Source organism: Convolutriloba macropyga, chromosome 4 (genome assembly GCF_964194025.1).
Source record: "Convolutriloba macropyga chromosome 4, txConMacr16.3, whole genome shotgun sequence".
Taxonomy (NCBI): Eukaryota; Metazoa; Xenacoelomorpha; order Acoela; family Convolutidae; genus Convolutriloba; species Convolutriloba macropyga.
This window is the reverse complement of record NC_134471.1, coordinates 73,177,646-73,199,598: the sequence shown is the minus strand read 5'-3', so window position 1 is coordinate 73,199,598 and position 21,953 is coordinate 73,177,646. Positions and strand designations below refer to the sequence as shown.

At 37.4% G+C, this 21,953-nt stretch overlaps 1 protein-coding gene across 2 annotated transcripts in view; it reads right to left on the bottom strand.

Annotated features, from left to right (window-relative positions):
• Window positions 1–5,399: 5,399 nt before the first annotated feature.
• LOC142338664 (G-protein coupled receptor 157-like) overlaps window positions 5,400–21,953 on the bottom strand; it is a 48,186-nt gene continuing 31,632 nt past the window's right edge. For both annotated transcript variants that reach the window (XM_075388518.1, XM_075388519.1), the window contains 2 exons: window positions 16,763–16,877; window positions 5,400–5,714 (listed from right to left, as the gene is read on the bottom strand). In XM_075388518.1, the coding sequence (XP_075244633.1) occupies window positions 5,520–5,714; window positions 16,763–16,877 (310 nt within the window). In that variant the 3' untranslated portion in view covers window positions 5,400–5,519. The remainder of the gene's footprint in view (window positions 5,715–16,762; window positions 16,878–21,953) is intronic.

Here is a 21,953-nt window from a genome sequence, read left to right as displayed (position 1 = left end):
GCAGTTTCGAGCAGAATTAAAAAATGTTCATAGCCCTTACGCTATAAAAATCAAAAAGCACCATTTTCGAATTTCGGGGCCAGAAAATGTTCTGAGGTTTCAATTCTACATGTAAATAACCGTAAAATCCTGGTGGATCTAATCGAGGAATGCCCGTAGCAGCACTCAGGCTTATGACGGAACCAAAGAATGAGATAAATGGGTGTAGATCGGTCATCAGTATCAAAAACAATTATCTCTCAAGGTATTCTGGAAAATTTTATTTTTCTTTTTCTTTTCTAAAATTTCGAGTTTTCTAAAGTGAAATTCGGGAGTTTTTCAGAAAAGTTCTAAAAATTTTAAATTTTTGTTTTAAAAAGTTTTCAACAAAAACTCCGAAATGAAAATCCTAAATTTTCTATTCTCTATGAGGACAAAAAAAATATGAGGGCAAACTCTGATGACCAATTGTTGACGGACGATTCCGCTTTAAAACTCAGCTCAAACTGGCCAGGATAAGTAAAATGCCTAATTGGTGGATTTTCAAATTTTATCTGCAAAAAAATATGGCAGATATCAAGCTATCTGTGACAACTGCTATCAAAAGTTGTTGGCAAGAGTTTGTAAAGCAACATAGATGAGAAATTCAGTTTGATCATTATTGGTGTGAGAAAATGCTGACTGGGAAAAAAGTCTTGCAAGTAAAAGCTGTAAAACAGAGGATATTACTATGTTTCCATTTTTTTCTATTAGACTAGTCTATCGCTTGTTTATGAGAATTCTCGTCTCGACTGTAGGTTGTTGTTGTTTCAAGTGTTTAGAACAAACGCGTTTCAGAAAATTTTTAATTGTGTTTTGGGGCTTTCAGTGAATGTGATAGACAAACACTCAGTACAGTGGAAAATTTTGAGGAATTGTTAAAAAAATATTCACTATCCTACGAGAATGTATCACAAAAATCTTGTTCTCAAAGCTCTGAAAATGACAAAGTTGACAGAAATTTTGATGCCAAAACAAAACATCGTCATTTTGCCAATGAGGGCTATGCTCTACTCAGTTTTGCAGCCAGTAAATTTTCAAAGAGCTGAAGTACAGCAGATACTTCTTTGTTACCCGGGTCGAGGTTTAGTCGAAAGATAATGTAAGAATTGCGGTGAATAGCGGTGAAAAAAAATTTTCACCGCAAAGTGCCCGCATCTTTTTGCGATGAATGCGGTGAAAGCATTGAAATTTTGTAATATTTGCGGTTTTTAGCGGTGAAATTTTGTAAGATTTGCGATATTTAGCGGTGAAATTTTTAATTTCACTGCATTCAGCGGATTTCATAGAAAAAAGGAAACTGCCGTATACACGGGTTCGAACCTCTTATGTCCTGCGTGTCAACAACTTCATATTCCACTACGCCATCTGGCACTTGCTTCAAGGATATTTCTTGTGAATTTAGATCAGATTCAACAGACGTTATGAAAATCAAATGCGTTGAAAATTGTAAGATTTGAGGTTTTTAGCGGTGAATTTTTTTATTTTCACCGCTTAAGAGGTGCAAAAAATAATTCACCGCTACCAACAGGAAGCGGTGAAAATTAAAAAATCACCGCTAGAAACCGCTAATCTTACAAAAATTCACCGCAAAAATTTCACAAAGATTTTAGCGTAAAATTTTTGTAAGATTTGCAATTCTTAGCGTTGAGTTATTTTTTTCCTTCGCATTCATCGCGTTCAACACTAAAAATCGCAATTCTTACATCTTTTCACAGCATTCACCGCAAATCTTACATTTTTAGCGATTTTTAGCGTTGACACGTCGACCCGGGTAAGAGGTGTCTTTTTATCGCACAGAATATATCTTTTTATCGCACAGAAGATTTCACAATCAAAACAGTAAGAACTGCATCATACTTTGTGTTTCATCATAATAAATTGATTTAAAAACAACATGGTGTCTGCTGCTGTCGTTGCAAGCATATTAAAGCAAAATTAAAAAGTGTTAAGGAAATTCATCGAAGCAGTTTATCCATTGAATGGAAACAGAATTTAAACAATGGTTTCTTGGAAGGATACAGCCACATATCGTACTATTCCCGCCCTGTTTTATATATAAACAAATTTGAGAAATTTGCAGATTTTCTTTTAGAAAGCTTCATTTGTCTGACTTAAATTCATTACGCAGTTCTTTTTGTATTTGTTCGAGCACTCTCATTCTATCGTTGATCTTGTCTGTTTGAAAAACTCTCTTCAAAAAATTTCGCTCTCGTTGTTTCTCTTTGCTTTATGAATTTTTTGAAAATTTGACAAACCATTTTTACTTATCACTGCTCACCTTTTTGCATCGTATGACAAAGTAATATACGGAACGTTGCATCTCAAAAGCAATTGTAACGTTAAGTGCTCTATAAATTCGATAGGTAATTTTTTGCAGGCCGAAGCAACTATCGAGTGATATTGCTTGGGACCTGTTTTATTCTTGAATTGAATAGTGTTTGATTTACCGATTGAGAACTTGCAAGTTTATATGTCTTTTCGTGTGCAAGTAAAGTGGTCGAATTCTTAACTATCAAGCTGAAATATGGCTAAAACATGGCATTTGAACCGACGTAAGAAATTTTTTTTCTATAGATTGATCGAAACAACAGGCGAAAGCGACCGACAGTTTGCCCCTCCTTTTCAGTAACACTGAATTCATTTTCTTTTAACGTCAGTGAGTGTTCGATGCTTGACGATACTATGCTTTCTTAATGAGCAAAATTTCCATATCAAATTATGTTAAATTTTTGTTGACAAGAGAACGAATTGCTGTTGAATTTGACTACTAGGATAGCAAATAGACTACTTTGACATAACTTGCGTTAGAAACCATTTATGTAGAGCAAAATTGTGCTCTTTAAACGTTATTGTTTCTCAAAAGGTTTGCTTTCGAATAAAACGTGAAAAAAGAGGTGAAACAATGAATGAATTTTATCCTACTCTCACGAAACAAAATCAACTCAGCATAAAAACTAGCAATATTATAAAGCAATTATACAAACATTACGAGAACAATAAAAGGTTCATCTGCAGCTCATCTGCACAAATTTTGTAGCAAAACATACAAAATTTTTGATCTCGAAAATGTTAATTTTTTGGTATACAACACAGCCAAATTTACGGAAACTGGGTTTTTGATGGTCAAACAAGCAAAAACATCTGGCTTACTAGAAAATTTAGAACAATAACAGTGCGTTATTGCGACATTATTTTGCAACAGAAAAATCAGGAATATACTAATGTGGATAAATCAAACAATGATAGCAGTCTCTCTAAAATTTGAAGAAAGCAATGTAATACCCGGAGGTTGGTGGCAGATCAAATCAGCGCTCAATCAGTTGAGAGCCATTCTGTGTTTTGGAGTGCCAGTACTATGTTCATGTCACAATTCCCAATGGCCAGTCTGATTTTTGAGTAAAATTTACTTCATGAAAAATAATATGTTCAGCTTAACTCCCGCCAACATGATTTGCTTTGTATGCGATTCGAACTCGCGCATGCGTGCTTGTGACATATAATTTACGTAGCAAGTCGTAACCAATGCGCTATATACGCTTTGTTGTAATTGCCTACAAACAAGCTTAAGTATGATTTGTGTATACTACTATAGTAATTAACAGTCATGAGCTACAAAAGTATAAGTTTATTCTGCTCAGACCTAATTTTGGAGTATGAGTAATTTTTAGGCTATACAGGATAGTTTTAGCTTGGGCGAACACTACGACCTCAATATAATCATAATGAAGAAAAACTGCACATAAAGTAGCTTAAAATATTCTGGAGATGCAATGTTTCAGAACTAAATTAAGTTTTTACTATTGAAATGTGCTGGTTCAGCGCTGAAATGCTCTGAGACTCAAGTTCGGGTGGTTATTAAGCCGTCTGAATTCAAAAAAAACACAGAGGCAATTCTGAGGTTACGGTTGTTACAAAAACAGGCGGTTCTGCGGAAATAATTTGCAGAAAAACTGTGGGAAATTTTACTCCATTGACAGCACTGTCAGTGAAAACTTGTATAAAAACTATCCAAATGAAAACTGATTTCTGGAAAATTTTCGTTGAAAATTTGTATGAAAAATATAAGAAGCCATCAACTTGGAAGCTGATTTCTGGAAACATCTCGTTGTTAACTTCTACTAAAACTATGAGAAACTATCAACTTGAAAACTGACTTATAAAAAACAGATTTTAATTGAAAATGTTGTTTTAGTGAACGTTCGTGGATAATTTTTTGAAAATTACTTGGGTGTACGTTGCATTTTGAGCTATAGTATAATATTGTAAGTCAATAATGTCAGTCTTTACGAAGCCGTATATACTTAGAGTGTTCTTAAGTATTTAAACGATACCAAGACGGAAACTGCAAACAATTGAACATTTTCTGAAAAAATGCTTCATATCTTTTTGCTTGATTAGTACATTTTAATTCGTATAGAAACGTTTTGAGATTGATCCATCAAATATATTTCCCAAAAACTTCGGAAATCATTGAAAAGTTACGTGAAAAAAAACACCGAGAACAATTCTAAATATCGTTTTCTTTTAATCTTTTTTACTCTGTTTCACAGTGCTATCCCAAAAAAACATATACCATGATGTTTGTCTTCTCAGAAAAATGTATATCTGCATTTGATTTAGTTTTACATACAAACCATACTTTCCTTTTAAAATGAATTTTTGCCTGCGCACCCTCTCAGAATGGATCCAAAAAAGACATGCAACACTGTAAAAAAGGATCACGGCATGAGACTCGTCACCGCAAAAAGAAGCTTGCATTACAAAAAGTACATCTGTTCTTGAAAAGTTAAATGCTTTTGTCACCGTTCTACATTTTACAATGTGTCAATCAGAAATGAATAAAAAAGAGCCTAAATTGTACACCATTGCATAAAAGGCCCTCGAGTTGCCCATTGATAATGAGATGGTAAACTAGTTGCAGTCATCAACTTAATTTTGATTAAAAAAATTAGGGGAGTTGGGAAAAATATAAATCGCAATTTGAAGTTCACAAACTAATTTTTTACCAGAAAAAAAACATCTAATTACTTTATAAACATACCATGATGGATCTGTTCACTTTTTTAACAGACTTCGTGGGAAGGAATCACTTGAATAGTTTCTGTGAATGCTTCTAAGCTTCTATTTATACTCTAAAAAGAACCCTAGTAAAGCGCGAATTGAAAACTTGCAAGAATCTTGCAAGATTTTGAATTCACTTGGAAGACGGTGCTATATATTTTTTTCGAAACTGAAATTTAAAACCAAAATTAACTCGAAAAATTTAAAACCAAAAGTAATTTACAAATAATTTTTGCTCGTTAAGTGGCACTGAAAGTAAGTTTTGGTAAAGTTGTTCATATCCATATAACTTTTGAAACTGAAATGCTAATCTCGGAGAAAAAAATCAAACACCCTTCCAAATGTATTCAAAACCTTGCAAGATTCTTGCAAGTTATGAATTCTTGCATAACCAGGGAAGTTAATTGTTTATCACTTGGTAAGCTTTATTGGAGTTATCATCTTTGGTAGCTGTGGTCTACAGACTGGTACACACTGTGGTCTGTGACGTCATCTGTGTCGTCGTCACTTGTTATGTAATCGCGAGCGGGACTGATTCCTCCGAAGAGCTGATTGGCTGTGAAGTCTTCATCGTCCTCCGTGTCCTCTGCGAAGAAGGATGCACGATGTAGATATTGCCCGTCTCTCATTTTCTACACAAAAGCCATAATTAACGATAAAAAAATGAATGAGTTCTTGAATAGTGTCCGCTCGACAGAAGTAAACTAATTTGCCTTTAAGATAAGCCGAATCAAAAATTACAAATATAGCTAAGTTGACTCAAATCAAGCAAGAATTGAGTTAAAAGAGATCCTGAAAAGGCGAATCATTCAGATAAATAAATTCTTTTCTTAAATTAAGGCAGATTTTATACCTTCTAATCCACAGAGAAAAAAATAGATATGGAAAAGATACTATTTTTGCCAAAAGTTTTGCTGTGACAAGGGACTCAGAGAAAATTTCTACAAAATGATCATAATTTTGATGGAGAGCTCTTTCAAAAATTCGTTGTAAGAAAATCAACCTCGCCAGCATAAAAATATATCAGGGAGAACATTTTGTCAAAAGTTGGTTAAAAACTCGAGCAAAAATTCCAGTAAAACTCTGCAGAATATTAATAGTTCAATAAGTTTTAAGTTGGTTTTCATGGAACGAAAACCTCTATTCAAGAAATGTGAGCAAAAAAAAACAAATATTTTTTTGAGTATAGGTATATATATATATATATATATATATATATATATATATATATATATATATATATATATATATATATATATATATATATATATATACAGTGTGTGTGTGTGTGTTGTGATTGTGTTTTGTGTTTTTCTTTGCGTTTGTGTTTTGTGTTTTGTGTTTGTGTTTGTGTGTGTGTGTGTGCGTATCTTTGTGTGTGTGTCTTTGTGTGTGTGCGTGTTTATGTTTGTGTTTGTGTGTGTGTGTTTGTATTTGTGTTTGTGTGTGTGAGTGTGTGTCTGTCTGTATGTGTGTGTGTCTGCGTATGTGTCTCTGTGTTTGTGTTTATGTCTGTGTGTGTGCGTGTCTGTATGTGTCTGTATGTGATTGTGTGTGAGTCTTTCTGTGTGTATGCAGGTGTATGTGTGTATGTGCTTGTGTGTTTGTGTGTGTGTTTGCGTTTGTGTATCTGTGTGTACTTGTTAGTGTGTTTGTGTGTGTTTGTGCATGAGTGTGCGTCTCTGTGTTTTTGTGTGTGTTTAAGTGTAAGTGGGTCTGTGTGTTTGTGTGTTTTTTCCCTGTAAGCGTGCGTGTGTGTAAGTGTTTGAGTGTGTTTGTGTGAGTGTGTGTGTGTGTGTCTGAGTGTGTGTGTATGTTTTTGTGTGTGTTTGTGCGTGCGTGCTTATATGTGTGTGTGTCTTTGTGTGTGTGCTTGTGTATGTTTTTGTTTGTGTGTGTGGTTGTTTATTTTTGTGTGTCTGCGTATGTGGCTCTGTGTTTGTGTGTACGTCTGTGTGTGTGCGTGTCTGTATTTGTCTGTATGTGATTGTGTGTGAGTCTCTCTGTGTGTGTATGCAGGTCTGTATGTGTTTGCGTGTGTGTGTGTTTGCGTTTCTCTGTGTGTATGTGTCTGTGTGTTTGTGTTTGTGTGTGTGTGTCTTTGTGTAAGTGCGTGTGTATGTTTGTGTTTGTGTGTGTGGATGTTTGATTGTGTCTGTGTGCATGTGTTTGTGTGTCTGTTTGTTTGTGTATGTCTGCATATGTGTCTCTGTGTTTGTGTGTATGTCTCTGTCTGTGTGCGTGTCTGTGTGTGTCTGTATGTGATTGTGTGTGAGTCTCTCTGTGTGTGCAGGTGTGTTTATGTGTTTGTGTGTCTTTGTGTGCGCGTATGTTTGTGTTTGTGTGTTTGATTTTTTGTGACTGTGTGTGCGTGCGTGTGTGTGTATGTGTTTGTATGTGTGTGTTTGTATTTGTGTCTCTGTGTGTTTGTGTGTGTCTCTGTGTGTGTGCGTGTGTGTACGTGTTTGTGTAAGTTTGTGTCTGAGTTTGGTTGTGTATGTTTATCTGTGTATGTGTGTGTGTCTGTGTGTTTGTGTGTAAATGTGTTTGTGCGTTTGTGTGTGGGAGTGTTTATATTTGTGTATATGTGATTGTGTGTCTGTGTGTATACGTACGAGTGTGCTTCTGTGTGTTTTTGTGTGAGTGTATGTGCGTTTGTGCGTGTGCGTATGTGTTTGTGTGTGTTTTTGTGTGAGGGTGTGTGTGTGTGTCTGAGTGTGTGTATGTGTTTGTGTGTGTCTGTATGTGTATGTGTCTTTGTGTCTTTGTGTCCGTGTGTGTGTGCGTGTGTGCATGTGTTTGTGTGTGTTTGTGTGTGAGTGTGTGCGTGTCTAATTGTGTGTATATGTGTATGTGTATGTTTTTGTGTGTGTTTGTGTATGAGTGTGTGTCTCTGTGTTTTTGTGTGTGTGTATGTGCGTGTGTGGATATGTGTGTGTCTGTGTGTGTATATGTGTGTGTCTATGTGTTTGTGTGTGAGTGTGTTTTTTTTCTGTTTGTGTGTGAGTGTGTTTGTGTTTGTGTGTATATGTGTGTAGGTGTGTCTGTGTGTGTTTGCGTGTGTGTATGTGTTTGTGTGGGAGTGCTTGTGTATGTTTGAGTTTGTGTTTGAGAGTGTTTGTGTCTGAGTGTGTGTGTATGTGTGTGTGCCTGTGTGTGTGTGTTTGTGTGTGAGAGTGTTTGTGTTTTTGTGTATGTGAGTGTATGTCTGTGTGTATATTTGTGTGTGCGTCTGTGTGTTTATGTGTGAGTGTCTGTGTGTTTGTGCGTGTGTGTATGTGTTTGTGTTTGCTTTTGTGTGAGTGTGTGTGTCTGAGTGTGTGTATGTGTTTGTGTGTGTCTGTATGTGTATGTGTCTTTGTGTCTTTGTGTCCGTGTGTGTGCGTGTGTGTATTTGTTTGTGTGTGTTTGAGTGTGAGTATGTGTGTGTGTGTGTCTAATTGTGTGTATGTAAGTGTGGCTGTGAATTTGTGTATGTATGTATGTGTGTGTTTGTGTGTGAGTGTGTTTGTTTGAGTTTGTGTGTGAGAGTGTTTGTGTCTGAGTGTGTGTGTATGTGTGTGTGCTTGTGTATGTATGTGTGTGTGTTTGTGTGTGAGTGTGTTTGATTGTGTTTGTGTGTGAGAGTTTTTGTGTTTGTGGTTATGGGAGTGTATGTCTGTGTGTATACGTGTGTGTGTGTGCGTCTGTGTGTTTGTGAGTGAGTGTCTGTGTGTTTGTGAGTGTGTGTATGTGTTTGTGTTTGTTTTTGTGTGAGTGTGTGTGTCTGAGTGTGTGTATGTGTTTGTGTGTGTCTGTATGTGTATGTGTCTTTGTGTCTTTGTGTCCGTGTGTGTGCGTGTGTGTATGTGTTTGTGTGTGTTTGAGTGTGAGTGTGTGTGTGTGTGTCTAATTGTGTGTATGTAAGTGTGTCTGTGAATTTGTGTATGTATGTATGTGTGTGTTTGTGTGTGAGTGTGTTTGTTTGAGATTGTGTGTGAGAGTGTTTGTGTCTGAGTGTGTGTGTATGTGTGTGTGTGCTTGTGTATGTATGTGTGTGTTTGTGTGTGAGTGTGTTTGATTGTGTTTGTGTGTGAGAGTGTTTGTGTTTGTGGTTATGGGAGTGTATGTCTGTGTGTATACGTGTGTGTGTGTGCGTCTGTGTGTTTGTGAGTGAGTGTCTGTGTGTTTGTGAGTGTGTGTATGTGTTTGTGTTTGTTTTTGTGTGAGTGTGTGTGTCTGAGTGTGTGTATGTGTTTGTGTGTGTCTGTATGTGTATGTGTCTTTGTGTCTTTGTGTCCGTGTGTGTGCGTGTGTGTATGGTTTTGTGTGTGTTTTTGTATTAGCGTGTGTCTCTGTGATTTTGTGTGTGTATGTTCGTGTGTGGATGTGTGTGTGTCTCTGTGTGTATATGTGTGTGCCTATATGTTTGTGTGTGAGTGTGCTTTTTTTCTGTTTGTGTATGAGTGTGTTTGTGTTTGTGTGTATGTGAGTGTACGTGTGTCTGTGTGTGTGTGTGTGTATTTGTTTGTGTGTGAGTGCGCGTGCATGTGTGTGTGTGTCTATGTGTGTATGTAAGTGTGTCTGTGAGTTTGTGTATGTATGTATGTTTGTGTTTGTGTGTGAGTGTGTTTTTTTGAGTTTGTGTGTGAGAGTGTTTGTGTCTGAGTGTGTGTGTATGTGTGTGTGCCTGTGTGTGTATGTGTGTGTGTTTGTGTGTGAGTGTGTTTGTTTGTGTTTGTGTAAGAGAGTGTTTGTGTTTGTGTGTATATGAGTGTATGTCTGTGTGTATACGTGTGTGTGTGCGTCTGTGTGTTTGTGTGTGCGTGTCTGTGTGTTTGTGCGCGTGTGTATGTGTTTGTGTGTGTTTTTGTGTAAGTGTTTGTATCTGAGTAAGTGTATGTGTTTGTGTGTGTATGTAAATGTGTGTCAGTGGATGTATGTGTTTGTGTGTGTTTGTGTGTAGGTGTTATTGCGTCTGATTGTGTGTGAGTCTGTGTTTGTATGTGTGTGTGTCTTTAAATGTGTGTGCGTGTCAATGTGTGTGTGTGCGTATGTGTTTGTTTGTGTTTGTGTGTGTTTGTGTCTAATTGTGTGTATGTGTAAGTTTTTGAGTGTATTTCTGTATGTTTGTGTGTCTCTGTGTTTTTGTGTATGTGTGTGTATATATGTGTGTCTGTGTGTTTGTGTGTGTGTTTTTTTTCTGTTTCCGTTTGAGTGTGTTTGTGTTTTGTGTGTATGTGTGTGTCTGTGTGTATACGTGTGCGTGGGTGTTTCTGTGTGTTTGTGTGTGTGTGTCTGTGTGTGTGCGTGTGTGTGTGTGTGTTTGTATGTGTTTGTGTGTGAGTATGTGTGTGTATGTGTTGGTGTGTGTTTGTGTGTGTATGTGTGTGTCTGAGTGTGCTTGCGTGTGAGTATGTATTTGCGTGTGTTTGTGTGAGAGTGTGTGTGAGTCTGTGTGTATGTGTTTGTGTGTGTTTGTGTTTGTGTATGTATGTTTGTGTCAGTGTCTGTATGTGTGTGTGCTTTTGTGTGTTTGTGTTTGTTTGTGTTTGTGTGTGAGTGTGTGTGTGTGCCTAAGTGTGTGTGTATGTATGTCTGTGTGTCAGTGAGTGTATGTGCATGTGTGCGTGTGTTTATGAGTTTGTGTGTGTTTGTGTGTGTGTTTCAGTGTGTGTGTGTGCGTGTTTGTATGTGTTTGTGTGTGTCTGTGTCTTTGTGTGTGCGTATGTGTGTGTGCTCGTGTGTGTATGTGTTTGTGTGTGTTTGTGTGTGAGTGTATGTGTGTGTGCCTAAGTGTGTGTGTGTATGTCTGTGTGTCAGTGAGTGTATGTGTATGTGTGCGTGTGTTTATGAGTTTGTGTGTGTTTGTGTGTGTGTTTCAGTGTGTGTGTTTTCGTGTTTGAATGTGTTTGTGTGTGTTTGTGTGTGAGTGTGTGTGTGTGTATGTTTTTTATGTGTTTCTCTATGAGTGTGTGTCTCTGTGTTTTTGTGTGTGTGTATGTGCGTGTTTGTATGTTTGTGTGCATGTGTGTATATGTGTGTGTCTGTGTGTTTGTGTGTGAGTGTGTTTTTTTCTGTTTGTGTGTGAGTGTGCTTGTGTTTGTGTGTATGTGTGTGTCTGTGTGTGTACGTGTAAGTGGGTGTTTCTGTGTGTTTGTGTGTGTGTGTGTGAGTTTGTGTGTTTTTGTGTGTGAGTGTGTGTGTCTGAGTGCGTGTGTGTATGTGTTGGTGTGTGTGTTGTGTGTGTGTATGTGTTGGTGTGTGTTTGTGTGTGTATGTGTGTGTCTGAGTGTACGTGCGTGTGAGTATGTATTTGTGTGTGTTTGTGTGAGAGTTTGTGCGTGTCTGTGTGTATGCGTTTGTGTGTGTTTGTGTTTTTCTATGTATGTTTGGTATGTCAGTGTTTGTATGTGTGTGTGCTTGTGTGTATGTGTTTATCTGTGTCTTCGTGTGTGCGTCTGTGCGTGTGCTCGTGTGTGTATGTGTTTGTGTGTGTTTGTGTGTGAGTGTGTGTGTGTCTAAGTGTGTGTGTTTGTGTGTCTTTGTGTGTGTGTTTCCGTGTGTGTGTGTGCGTGTGTGTATGTGTTTATGTCTGTTTGTGTGTGAGTGTGTGTGTGTGTGTGTCTAACTGTGCTTGTATGTTTGTGTGTGTATGTTTTTTGTGTGTTTCTGTATGAGTGTGTGTCTCTGTGTTCTTGTGTGTGTGTGTATGAGCGTGTGTGTATGTGTTTGTGTCTGTTTGTGTGTGAGTGTGTGTGTGTGTCTCTAACTGTGCTTGTATGTTTGTGTGTGTATGTTTTTTGTGTGTTTCTGTATGAGTGTGTGTCTCTGTGTTCTTTTGTGTGTGTATGTGCGTGTGTGTATGTGTGTGTGAATGTGTGTATATGTGTGTGTCTGTGTGTTTGTGTGTGAGTGTGTTTTTTTCTATTTGTGTGTGAGTGTGCTTGTGTTTTGTGTGTATGTGTGTTTCTCTGTGTGTACGTGTAAGTGGGTGTTTCTGTGTGTTTCTGTGTGTTTGTGTGTGAGTGTGTGTGTGTGTGTGTCTGAGTGCGTAAGTGTATGTGTTGTTGTGTGTTTTGTGTGTATGTGTGTGTATACGTGTGTGTGTGTGTGCGTCTGTGTGTTTGTGTGTGTGTGTGTCTATGTGTGTGCTTGTGTGTATGTGTTTGTATGTGTTTGTGTGTGAGTTTGTGTGTATGTGTTGGTGTGTGTTTGTGTCTGTATGTGTGTGTCTGAGTGTGCGTGCGTGTGAGTATGTATTTCTGTGTGTTTGTGTGAGAGTGTGTGTTTCTGTGTGTATGTGTTTGTGTGTGTTTGTGTTTTTGTATGTATGTTTGTGTCAGTGTGTGTATGTGTGTGAGCTTGTGTGTATGTGTGTGTCTGTGTCTTTGTGTGTGCGTCTGTGTGTGTGCTCGTGTGTGTATGTGTTTGTGTGTGTTTGTGTGTGAGTGTGTGTGTGTGTGTCTAAGTGTGTGTGTGTGTGTGTATGTCTATTTGTCAGTGTGTGTATGTGTGTGTATGTGTGCGTGTGTGTTTGTGTTTGTGTGTGTTTGTGTGTTTGCTTTTGTGTGTGTGTGTATGTGCGTGTGTGTAGTGTGTGCATGTGTGTATATGTGTGTGTCTGTGTGTTTGTTTGTGAGTGTGTTTTTTCTATTTGTGAGTGAGTGTGTTTGTGTTTTGTGTGTATGTGTGTGTCTGTCTGTGTACGTGTAAGTGGGTGTGTCTGTGTGTTTGTGTGTGCGCGTGTGTGTGTATGTGTTGGTGTGTGTTTGTGTCTGTATGTGTGTGTCTGAGTGTGCGTGCGTGTGTGTATGTATTTGTGTGTGTTTGTGTGAGAGTGTGTGTGTGTGTCTGTGTGTATGTGTTTGTGTGTGTTTGTGTGTGAGTGTGTGTGTCTGAGTGCGTGTGTGTATGTGTTGGTGTGTGTTTTGTGTGTATGTGTGTGTCTGTGTATACGTGTGTGTGTGCGTCTGTGTGTTTGTGTGTGTGTGTGTCTGTGTGTGTGCGTGTTTGTATGTGTTTGTATGTGTTTGTGTGTGAGTGTGTGTGTATGTGTTGGTGTGTGTTTGTGTCTGTATGTGTGTGTCTGAGTGTGCGTGCGTGTGTGTATGTATTTGTGTGTGTTTGTGCGAGAGTGTGTGTGTGTGTCTGTGTGTATGTGTTTGTGTGTGTTTGTGTTTGAGTATGTATGTTTGTGTCAGTGTGTGTTTGTGTGTGTGCTTGTGTGTATGTGTGTGTCTGTGTCTTTGTGTGTGCGTCTGTGTGTGTGCTCGTGTGTGTATGTGTTTGTGTGTGTTTGTGTGTGAGTGTTTGTGTGTGTGTGCGTGTGTGTATGTGTTTGTGTGTGTTTGTGTGTGAGTGTGTGTGTGTGTCTCTTATTGTGCTTGTATGGGCGTGTGTGTGTGTTTTTTTTTGTGTGTTTCTGTATGAGTGTTTGTGTCTGTGTTTTTGTGTGTGTGTGTATGTGCGTGTGTGTATGTGTGTGTGTCAGTGTGTGTATGTGTGTGTATGTGTGCGTGTGTGTATGTGTTTGTGTGCGTTTGTGTGTGTGTGTGCGTGTGTGTATGTGTTTGTGTGTGTTTGTGTGTGAGTGTGTGTGTGTCTCTTATTGTGCTTGTATGGGCGTGTGTGTGTGTTTTTTTTGTGTGTTTCTGTATGAGTGTTTGTGTCTGTGTTTTTGTGTGTGTGTGTATGTGCGTGTTTGTATGTGTGTGTGCATGTGTGTATATGTGTGTGTCTGTGTGTTTGTTTATGAGTGTGTTTTTTCTGTTTGTGTGTGAGTGTGCTTGTGTTTTGTGTGTATGTGTGTGTTTGTGTACGTGTAAGTGGGTGTTTCTTTGTGTTTGTGTGTGTGTGCATGTGTGAATGTGTTTGTATGTGTTTGTGTGTGAGTGTGTGTGTTTGTCTGAGTGCGTGTGTGTATGTGTTGGTGTGTGTTTGTGTGTGTATGTGTGTGTCTGAGTGTGCGTGCGTGTGTGTATGTATTTGTGTGTGTTTGTGTGTGAGTGTGTGTGTGTGTCTGTGCGTCTGTGTGTGTATGTTTTTGTGTGTGTTTGTGCGTGAGTTTGTATCTCTGTGTTTGTGTGCGTATGTCTCTGTGTGTGCGCGTGTGTTTAAATGTTTATGTGTGGTGTGTGTGTGGGTGTGTTTGTGAGTGTGTGTGTGTGTGTGTGTGTGTGTGTGAAGGCATTGTTGAAAGAAAAAAGACCAAAAATCTGAATTTCAAAAATGCTGCGAACAACGAATACAACAAAACAAATAAAATTCAAAGCAATTAGGTTATATTGTATTTCCCCGACAGTCTTATTTTTCTTTTACATCCTGCAATACTGCAAAATAGACGCTAATGTTCACAAAATGTTTGCTATTGTCATTTATGGAAAAATACAAAAATTTCACATTATAAATTAGTTTTTTACAGTGAAAAACCGAGAATTATAGTAGAAAGTTTGCTTTCATTGCATTGAGTTTCTATGTTTGTTTCTATCCCTGCTTTAAAACATGATACCCATTATCTCAAACTCCTAAAGATCCTTACAGTGTTTTCTCACCTTGTTAGAATGAAGCCATACTCATACTTGTTCTCATTTGTCCCATTTTTTTAAAAGCTACCAAGTTTAATTTGAAATCCGTAAATCATATCAACTAGCAGGCCCGCAAAACCATAACAAGAAAATCATTTACACGACCAAGACGTTTTAAAAAAAATTAAGGTTTCGCACCGACTCGGGCTCGAATCCATATCCCTCGCTTAACAGCCATAGGCCTCAACAATTACGCTAACTATGCGTATTGCACTTGTCCTTTGCTCTTTCTACAGCAAATTTCTGCAAAAGGGCGTTTGTGACCCGCTTGTTTTTGCTATACCACATGCTTAATGAGCGCAAAAAATGGCATAATAGGAGCTTGAATAGGATGGCAAAGTGCGTCTCAAAACGCATTGATTATGCGCTAGGTTGCATGATTAAGGACCTCTAAAATATGTTACGATAGGAGCAATGTTAACGATTGTGCTTAATTGCAACTGATGTTTAATATATTAAAGGAATACGACAATATAGACAATACGACTGCTCAAAACTTATTTTCATAGTGATTTTATGGACAATGGTAATTGAACCGCAAATCCACAGCTATAAGATAAAACAACCTGTGGTTATCCTATGGAGGACAGAGAAAAATGTTTGATTTTTCCAATTCATTCTGTTTGAAGCTTTTGGTGTATTCTGTTTTTTTGTCTCCCATTTCGTGGGGTGACTATTTGCTCAACTGGTTTTCTTGATCATTAAATTTGAGAAGAGAAAAATAGAGAAGTAAACAAAGTGGGAGAGAAAGAGAAACGGAAAGACGGAAAAAGGAGATAGGGAGAGAGTGAGAGAGAGAGAGAGAAAAACAGAACGGATGAAAGAAAAGAAAGAGAGGACGAAAGACACACACACACGCACAAAGCGAGAAAGAGAGAAACAGAAAGAGAGAGAGAGAGAGACAGAGAGAGAGAGAGAGAAAGAGAAAGAAAGAAAGAAAGAAAGGAAAAATGATTTCTAAAATTCCTTTAGGGGCGACAATGCTAACCGGAAAATCCAAGTGGTTTACGAAAAACGTTCGCTGCTCAATGCGGCTCTTAAACATGCGCTTCGGGAGGCCCCTAAATTTTCCCATATTAGAGCTCACCAGTTTAATATATAGTATTAGCATTTTTTATCCCCCAAACAAACACGGGAACATAAAACGACTCAGCGTCGCAAGAAGTTTCCTCGAAAAACAGGCGGCATGGGTTGGATTAGAAATTTCGATGTCTACAAAAGGAAGGGTACCCGACACGGGTTCGAACTCTCGACCCTCAGAATCGCAGTCCTCCATCTTACCAACTGCGCTATAACGACTACATACCACCTTTTCTCACCGTCGCTTTTATCGTATAAATAAACATATTTCAGATTGATCATTTGAGATCACACAGAAATCAAAAAGTTAAGCGTGAAAACTTAGTTGAAAGCTAAGAGTGTTCTAGAATAGCGCAGAATCTGTAACGCTAAAACTTTGCAGAAAAACACGTATACAATCAGACCTTCAAATTTAGTTCGGGAGCTTTTAAAAAAACACTTAATAACCAGGACAGTAAATCCTCCCTCTGGGAGAGCATACTTTCAAGCCGTCTTAGCCTTGTGGTAACTGCACCTGACTAACAGTCTTTTGACACAGGTTCGGTTCTCACCCATGTACTTTCAGCCTTTTGGGTCATTGACCTCTCTCGATATGTTCGCTTAACCATGCTGCTCAATGCGGCTCTTAAACATGCTCCTCGAGAGGCCCCTAAACATGCAAAAATTGTCCCATTTTATAGCTCACGCGTTTAATATATAGGAGGATTTCAAATCGATTTCAATACGAGCTCCGTTTGATCACTAAAGAGATGCTTAAAAACGGCAAATGAGTAGGGTTGGAACATCATGAGAAGACACACACGTCATCAATTTTGAAAGTATAGCGTATCCCACAAAGTTGAAATAAGCGAAAGTTTCAAAAGGTTAAAGTTCAAAATTAAAACATGCAGAAAAAAATTAAGTAGAAGCTAATTGGAAAAAACGTAGACATTACATTCAAATGACCACTTTGATGCTCAATTGCCTGTTTTTGGCATCTTCGAACGTTCGCTTATTTCAACTTTATGGGACGGACTATATAGCTGATGTGTAACCATAGTAGAGGAGCCCCTCCTGCCGTCATTGTTCTGAAGACTGCCACTGAAGCCCCCCGTTGCTCTCTTGCTAGATGCATCATACGAGGCCCCACTTCCCCCACCATTGTCTCCTCTGCATCAAACAGAAAACAAGACTCGCATGATTCTGAGCATCATTCCCAAGTTGACGCATCCCAGGTCAAGATTTTTGGGTGAATTTTTGTACGAAACGCGGTGATTGCGATAAATGCGGTGGAAAAAAAATTCAACGCATTTCACAGTGTGCACCGCAAAAAGATGTGAGCATTGCGCGGTGGTGAAGATCATTTTTTTTTCACCGCATTTCTTACAAAAACTCACCTAAAGAAAATTTTGGAAGTTTAAAACCGTTGTATTGATTAAGTATTTTAAAAGGTAAAAAAAAGTTTGAATTTTACAGAGAAACAAAAATGCCACAGTAATATTTCTTTTCGAAATAATGCTTTATTTGAAACGAATTTTCAAAAATTGTTGACAAAACCTGTTAACTATGTTACCAATTAAAACTTTTAAAAATACTTTGTCATTGCTGGTTATAATTTTGCTTCAGCAGTTCACCCGTTCCCTATTTGTAACTTGGGTATCTGCGCATTTAAACCTTGCTACAAAAATTTTTCAATTTTTTGACACCTATACACCTATTTGCGTTTGAAATAGCTCCTACTTAATTGCCTTTAGAAAACGAATGAACAAAACCAGAACGCAAAAATCAGAATGATTTCACAGAATTGGTCAACGAGCACCACAAGTAGGTTCAACAAAATGAAGATTGATTAGAGGGAAAAACACATCAGGTCCTTAAGAGGAGTTGAAAGTATTTACAAAATCGTTTTCCCAACCTGTTGGCTGATCCTGTTACCAGTGCTATTTTTAAACTAATGAACCTAATAAGTTACGAAAAAACTGAAAAGATTGGATATTTTGAGAACTCTAGTCATTCCAATATTTTTTAAACAGAATTCACCTTATGAAAAAGCTCAGATAACATGGTTTTACAATACTTAATGACACAAGGTCAATATAGCGATACGACGTTAGTCATAAATGGCAAAAATAACTAGAGTTTATAAAGCGAGTGACGTCAATTTATTAAACGCACAAGCTCAATCTTAAATTATTCAGGAAAAAAAATGTCAAAAAAAACAAACAATGATGCGTGAAACTGACTTGACGACATCACGTGAGTTACAAACATGAAAAGTTTGAAGCCAAAACAAAACTTTCCAGCAATTTTGAAAAAGAAAAAGGAAACCTTTAAACCTTTAAACCTTTAATCGTCTCAAGGCTCAACGGTAAACTCTTTTCTGTGAGATTCTGTGCTGTTTACAAGTACAGTTTTTGCCAGGAAATCGGCAAAAATTTGACGGCCGAAGTTTTCAAAAGTCTATTCACTAACGTCAATGAATTGCCTGTTCATTATATACATCTACAGTTTACAGTTGCTTTTGTTTTAATTGTCTTGATTTGTTTTCCATTTTACAGGCTGACAAAACAAATGTCCAGTTGCCTGCCACTTGAGTTGCAGCGCAACTGTCATTGAGAACAGAGTAATTGAAGATCATGAAATAGGAAGTATTATAATCAAGTTAAAAATATATCACGTAAAATTTTGAAAAAATGGGAGAAAGCTAGGAGAACCAAATCTGTTGGACGTGTTACCAATCAAAGTCAAAGGTTCCCAAATTACAGTTTCGACGACACCGCCAAATCCATTAAAAACACGTTTCATCCTAGAGCTCTGGTGATTTCAATGTGATTGGAAAAACCTTTAGGACGCTGACCAAAAGGAGCTTCTTGGGAATTTTCAAAATACGTTATAAAATTAGGCAACAAGAAATTAACTCATTGAGTCTTTTGAAAATAAATGCTGAGAAATGGTTCAAAAAAAGACTGTACCCGGGTATCAAGTTTCTTGCAAAAGATTGTTAACTTGTAAGAACTTGCAAGTCGAATGGTTAACTTGTAAGAAATTATAAATAAATTTTGCAAATTTCAGTCCAAACTGAAAAACATTCAAAGAAAATGTGATTCACTTGATATTTTAATTTTGACAGAATGAAATGAGGAAGCATCAAACAAAGACTATCAGGTTTATGGTGGTTTGAAAAAAAAAGTTTGAGCTTTTTTTAAAAATTAGTTAATGCACAATGTACTAAAGTAAGGTTTAAGTTGAATACTTAGCTTAACTAAGCTAAGTATTCAAATTACATCATTCTAAAAATAGAATGATGCAATTATGCTGAACCATTCAAATTGCGTAAAATGTCCGTCCGTCCAGCCAAACGGACATTTTACCGTCCAGCCAGCAGGACGGGAATTATCCCGTTCTGAGAACTATATATAGCAAAGAAAGAATCACAACTTTGAGAAATTAAGAACTAATAACTCAGAGAAACTGAGAATTTAATATCTCCAAATCGAGAAAGTAATCTCAACACAAAATATTCCAAAGTGAATTGCTAATCCAATCTTCTCAACTATATCGAATAACGAATAGTTAGAGATAACTTTCAAGTCAGGACTTTATCCAAAAGGGAATAATAAGTTACTGATAACAGTTCGAGTTAGTAAAGTTTTTACTAACTTTCCCGACCTTCTCCTCTTTCTAACTTTCATAACTTTCTAACTTTTATAACTTAAAGTTTTAACTCTTATAACCTCATAACTTAACTTGTAAATTTATCTATGTTAGATTTCTATAAAGATTATATAAAACTTATAACTAGATCAATTAGCCAAATTTACTTACTTAGATCAATAAATACTTTTATGAGACTTATCAGGCTTAGTAAGATAGCATATACTAGGAGTACGACCATCGAGTCAGAAGTTTGAACCTTCGCACCCCCTACCCTCTAGTATAAACTGGTGCGACCAGTGAGGCACGCATAAACATTCTATCTTCTAAGCAAAAAAAAAATAACAAAACAAGCCTAACATAATGTCCTCAGGAGGAACACCGAGTAGTACAGCTCCTTCAGGCACAACAACTGTAAGTTCCGGATCCGGCAGCACTACTACAGTAACAAGAACATTAATTGATACCCCCCTCTCTCATCCTAACATGTCACTTGTCACCTTCTCGGGAAATGACCCTAGACAAAATGCAAGTGATTTCTGGAACTCCGTTGAACAAAAAATAAACTTCTCCTTAGGTACAACGTTACCGACAGACCCCACTGCATTAACAAATCACCAAAATAGACGCAAAGCGCTATTTGGATCACTACTGACAGAGACTGCATTAGAGTGGTACAATACTATAGACCCCACAAGAAATCTCGACCAAATCAAAGGAGATTTCATAAATAGATTCACTGATAGCCGTGATCAATTTAAGTATCGACTAGAAGTAGAAGGTGCCACCAGACAAGAAGGGGAACTAATTAAAAATTTTTTCCACCGAATTAAGCATGCTGTTGATAGAGGATGGCCTGAAAAAATACCTGCACAATTAACTGATCCTGGCCAAATTGCTACTGAACGAACAATACAGCAGCGACAGAGAGAGCAAAAGTATATTGACTTTGTCATAAGAGGGTTACAGCCCCCCTCATTAAAACGCAAAGCGCATGAATATAGGATAGAAAATCCGGATAAAACATGGAACGAAATACAAAACCACTTAATAACAAAAGACTTAACATTTACTGTTAGCACTGACGGCACAGTAAAGCAAACAAATGATAAAATTAGTAGCCTTGAAGCACAAATTAAAGAGCTTACTAGCCTAATAAGAAATAATGAAGTCAGCGCTATTAACTCAGGTTCCTTTAAAGAACCCAATGTAAAAGGACGACCAAATAATACACGCTTTTGTAACTATTGCCGTAATCATGGGCATTCCATTTCTAACTGCTCTAAGCACAGGATTGATGAAGGATTTAAAAAGTTGAAAAGAGAACTCACTGAGGAAAAGGAGAAAAAGACATCCTTCAGTACTGACTACAAAAAGCAGACCAACAGTAAACCGTAATTTAATAACCAGAATCGCCCAAATAAAACTAACAGTGGATATGACAACCGCAGATAAGGAAATAAACACTATAAGAATAATAATAATAACAAATCCTATGAGCAAAAATTTCCCCAAAACAACCAATTTAGTCCCCATGAAACTGAAGCTAGGCAACATTATGAACGTGAGAATCAAAAATTTCAACGTTCTATCCCCCCCACGCTCATAATAATCAATTCCAAGCATCAAGCAGTAGATATTATGATCAACAACCCCGCTCGTCCCACTCTGCTCACTGGGTAGAGGATCAAAACCAACAAACAGAATATTACGATCAGAATAATTACACCGATGCTATCACAGACTTCTTTCCTTTAAACTTCTAAAGTCTCCGAAAGTTAATACAAATAGTAATCCAAAATCCAGGATTTACCTAAACATGTATTATTTCACCACCGGAGACATAAATAAAAATAGTGGACTTGAGGTTGAGTATCTGATTGACCCAGGCTCGACATGTACGATAATAAATTACCCCACATTTCTAGAAAAGCAAAAATTGAACCCTAGCATGAGAATCTTCTCAGATATCAATGTCACAAAATCCGATAATGGATCACAAATTCGTATGTTAGGCCATACTACTGTAACATCATACTTTGACACTGACGGAAAGTATGAAGCAAACTATAAAGTATGGGTTACACAAGAAGGAACGTCTAACCTGATTGGTGTTGATTTCTGCCATATTTTCTTTAAAGCTCTGTATTTCGATATTCCTGCTGTAGAGTTAAAAGAACACAAGGAGTAATCAGTTATGGAACACTGAATAACGAAAAACAGTATCCACAATTATCAGAGATAGAAGCAATAGTCTTGTCTCAGCCACTTTATATACAGGCAAGATCAACCTACTTGTACAAACACCAAAACACTGATTTATGTTACCCCAAAGGCACTTCTTTTCTACCGCACAAAAATACAGTAAAAACAGAACTAGTTTTTATTAACACAGTCTGTACACAAAAAGAGAAAAAACTACCTATACTAATAGAAAACCACAAAAATCACCCTATCACACTTAATAAAGGTATTATTGGGTACGCTGTATGTGATCTAGTATTGAGTCGTGATACGCGCAAATTCAACATGCGCGATTGTAGTGAGTTCGCATACTCAATACTAAATAAGTATGAAGAATTGGATAATTGT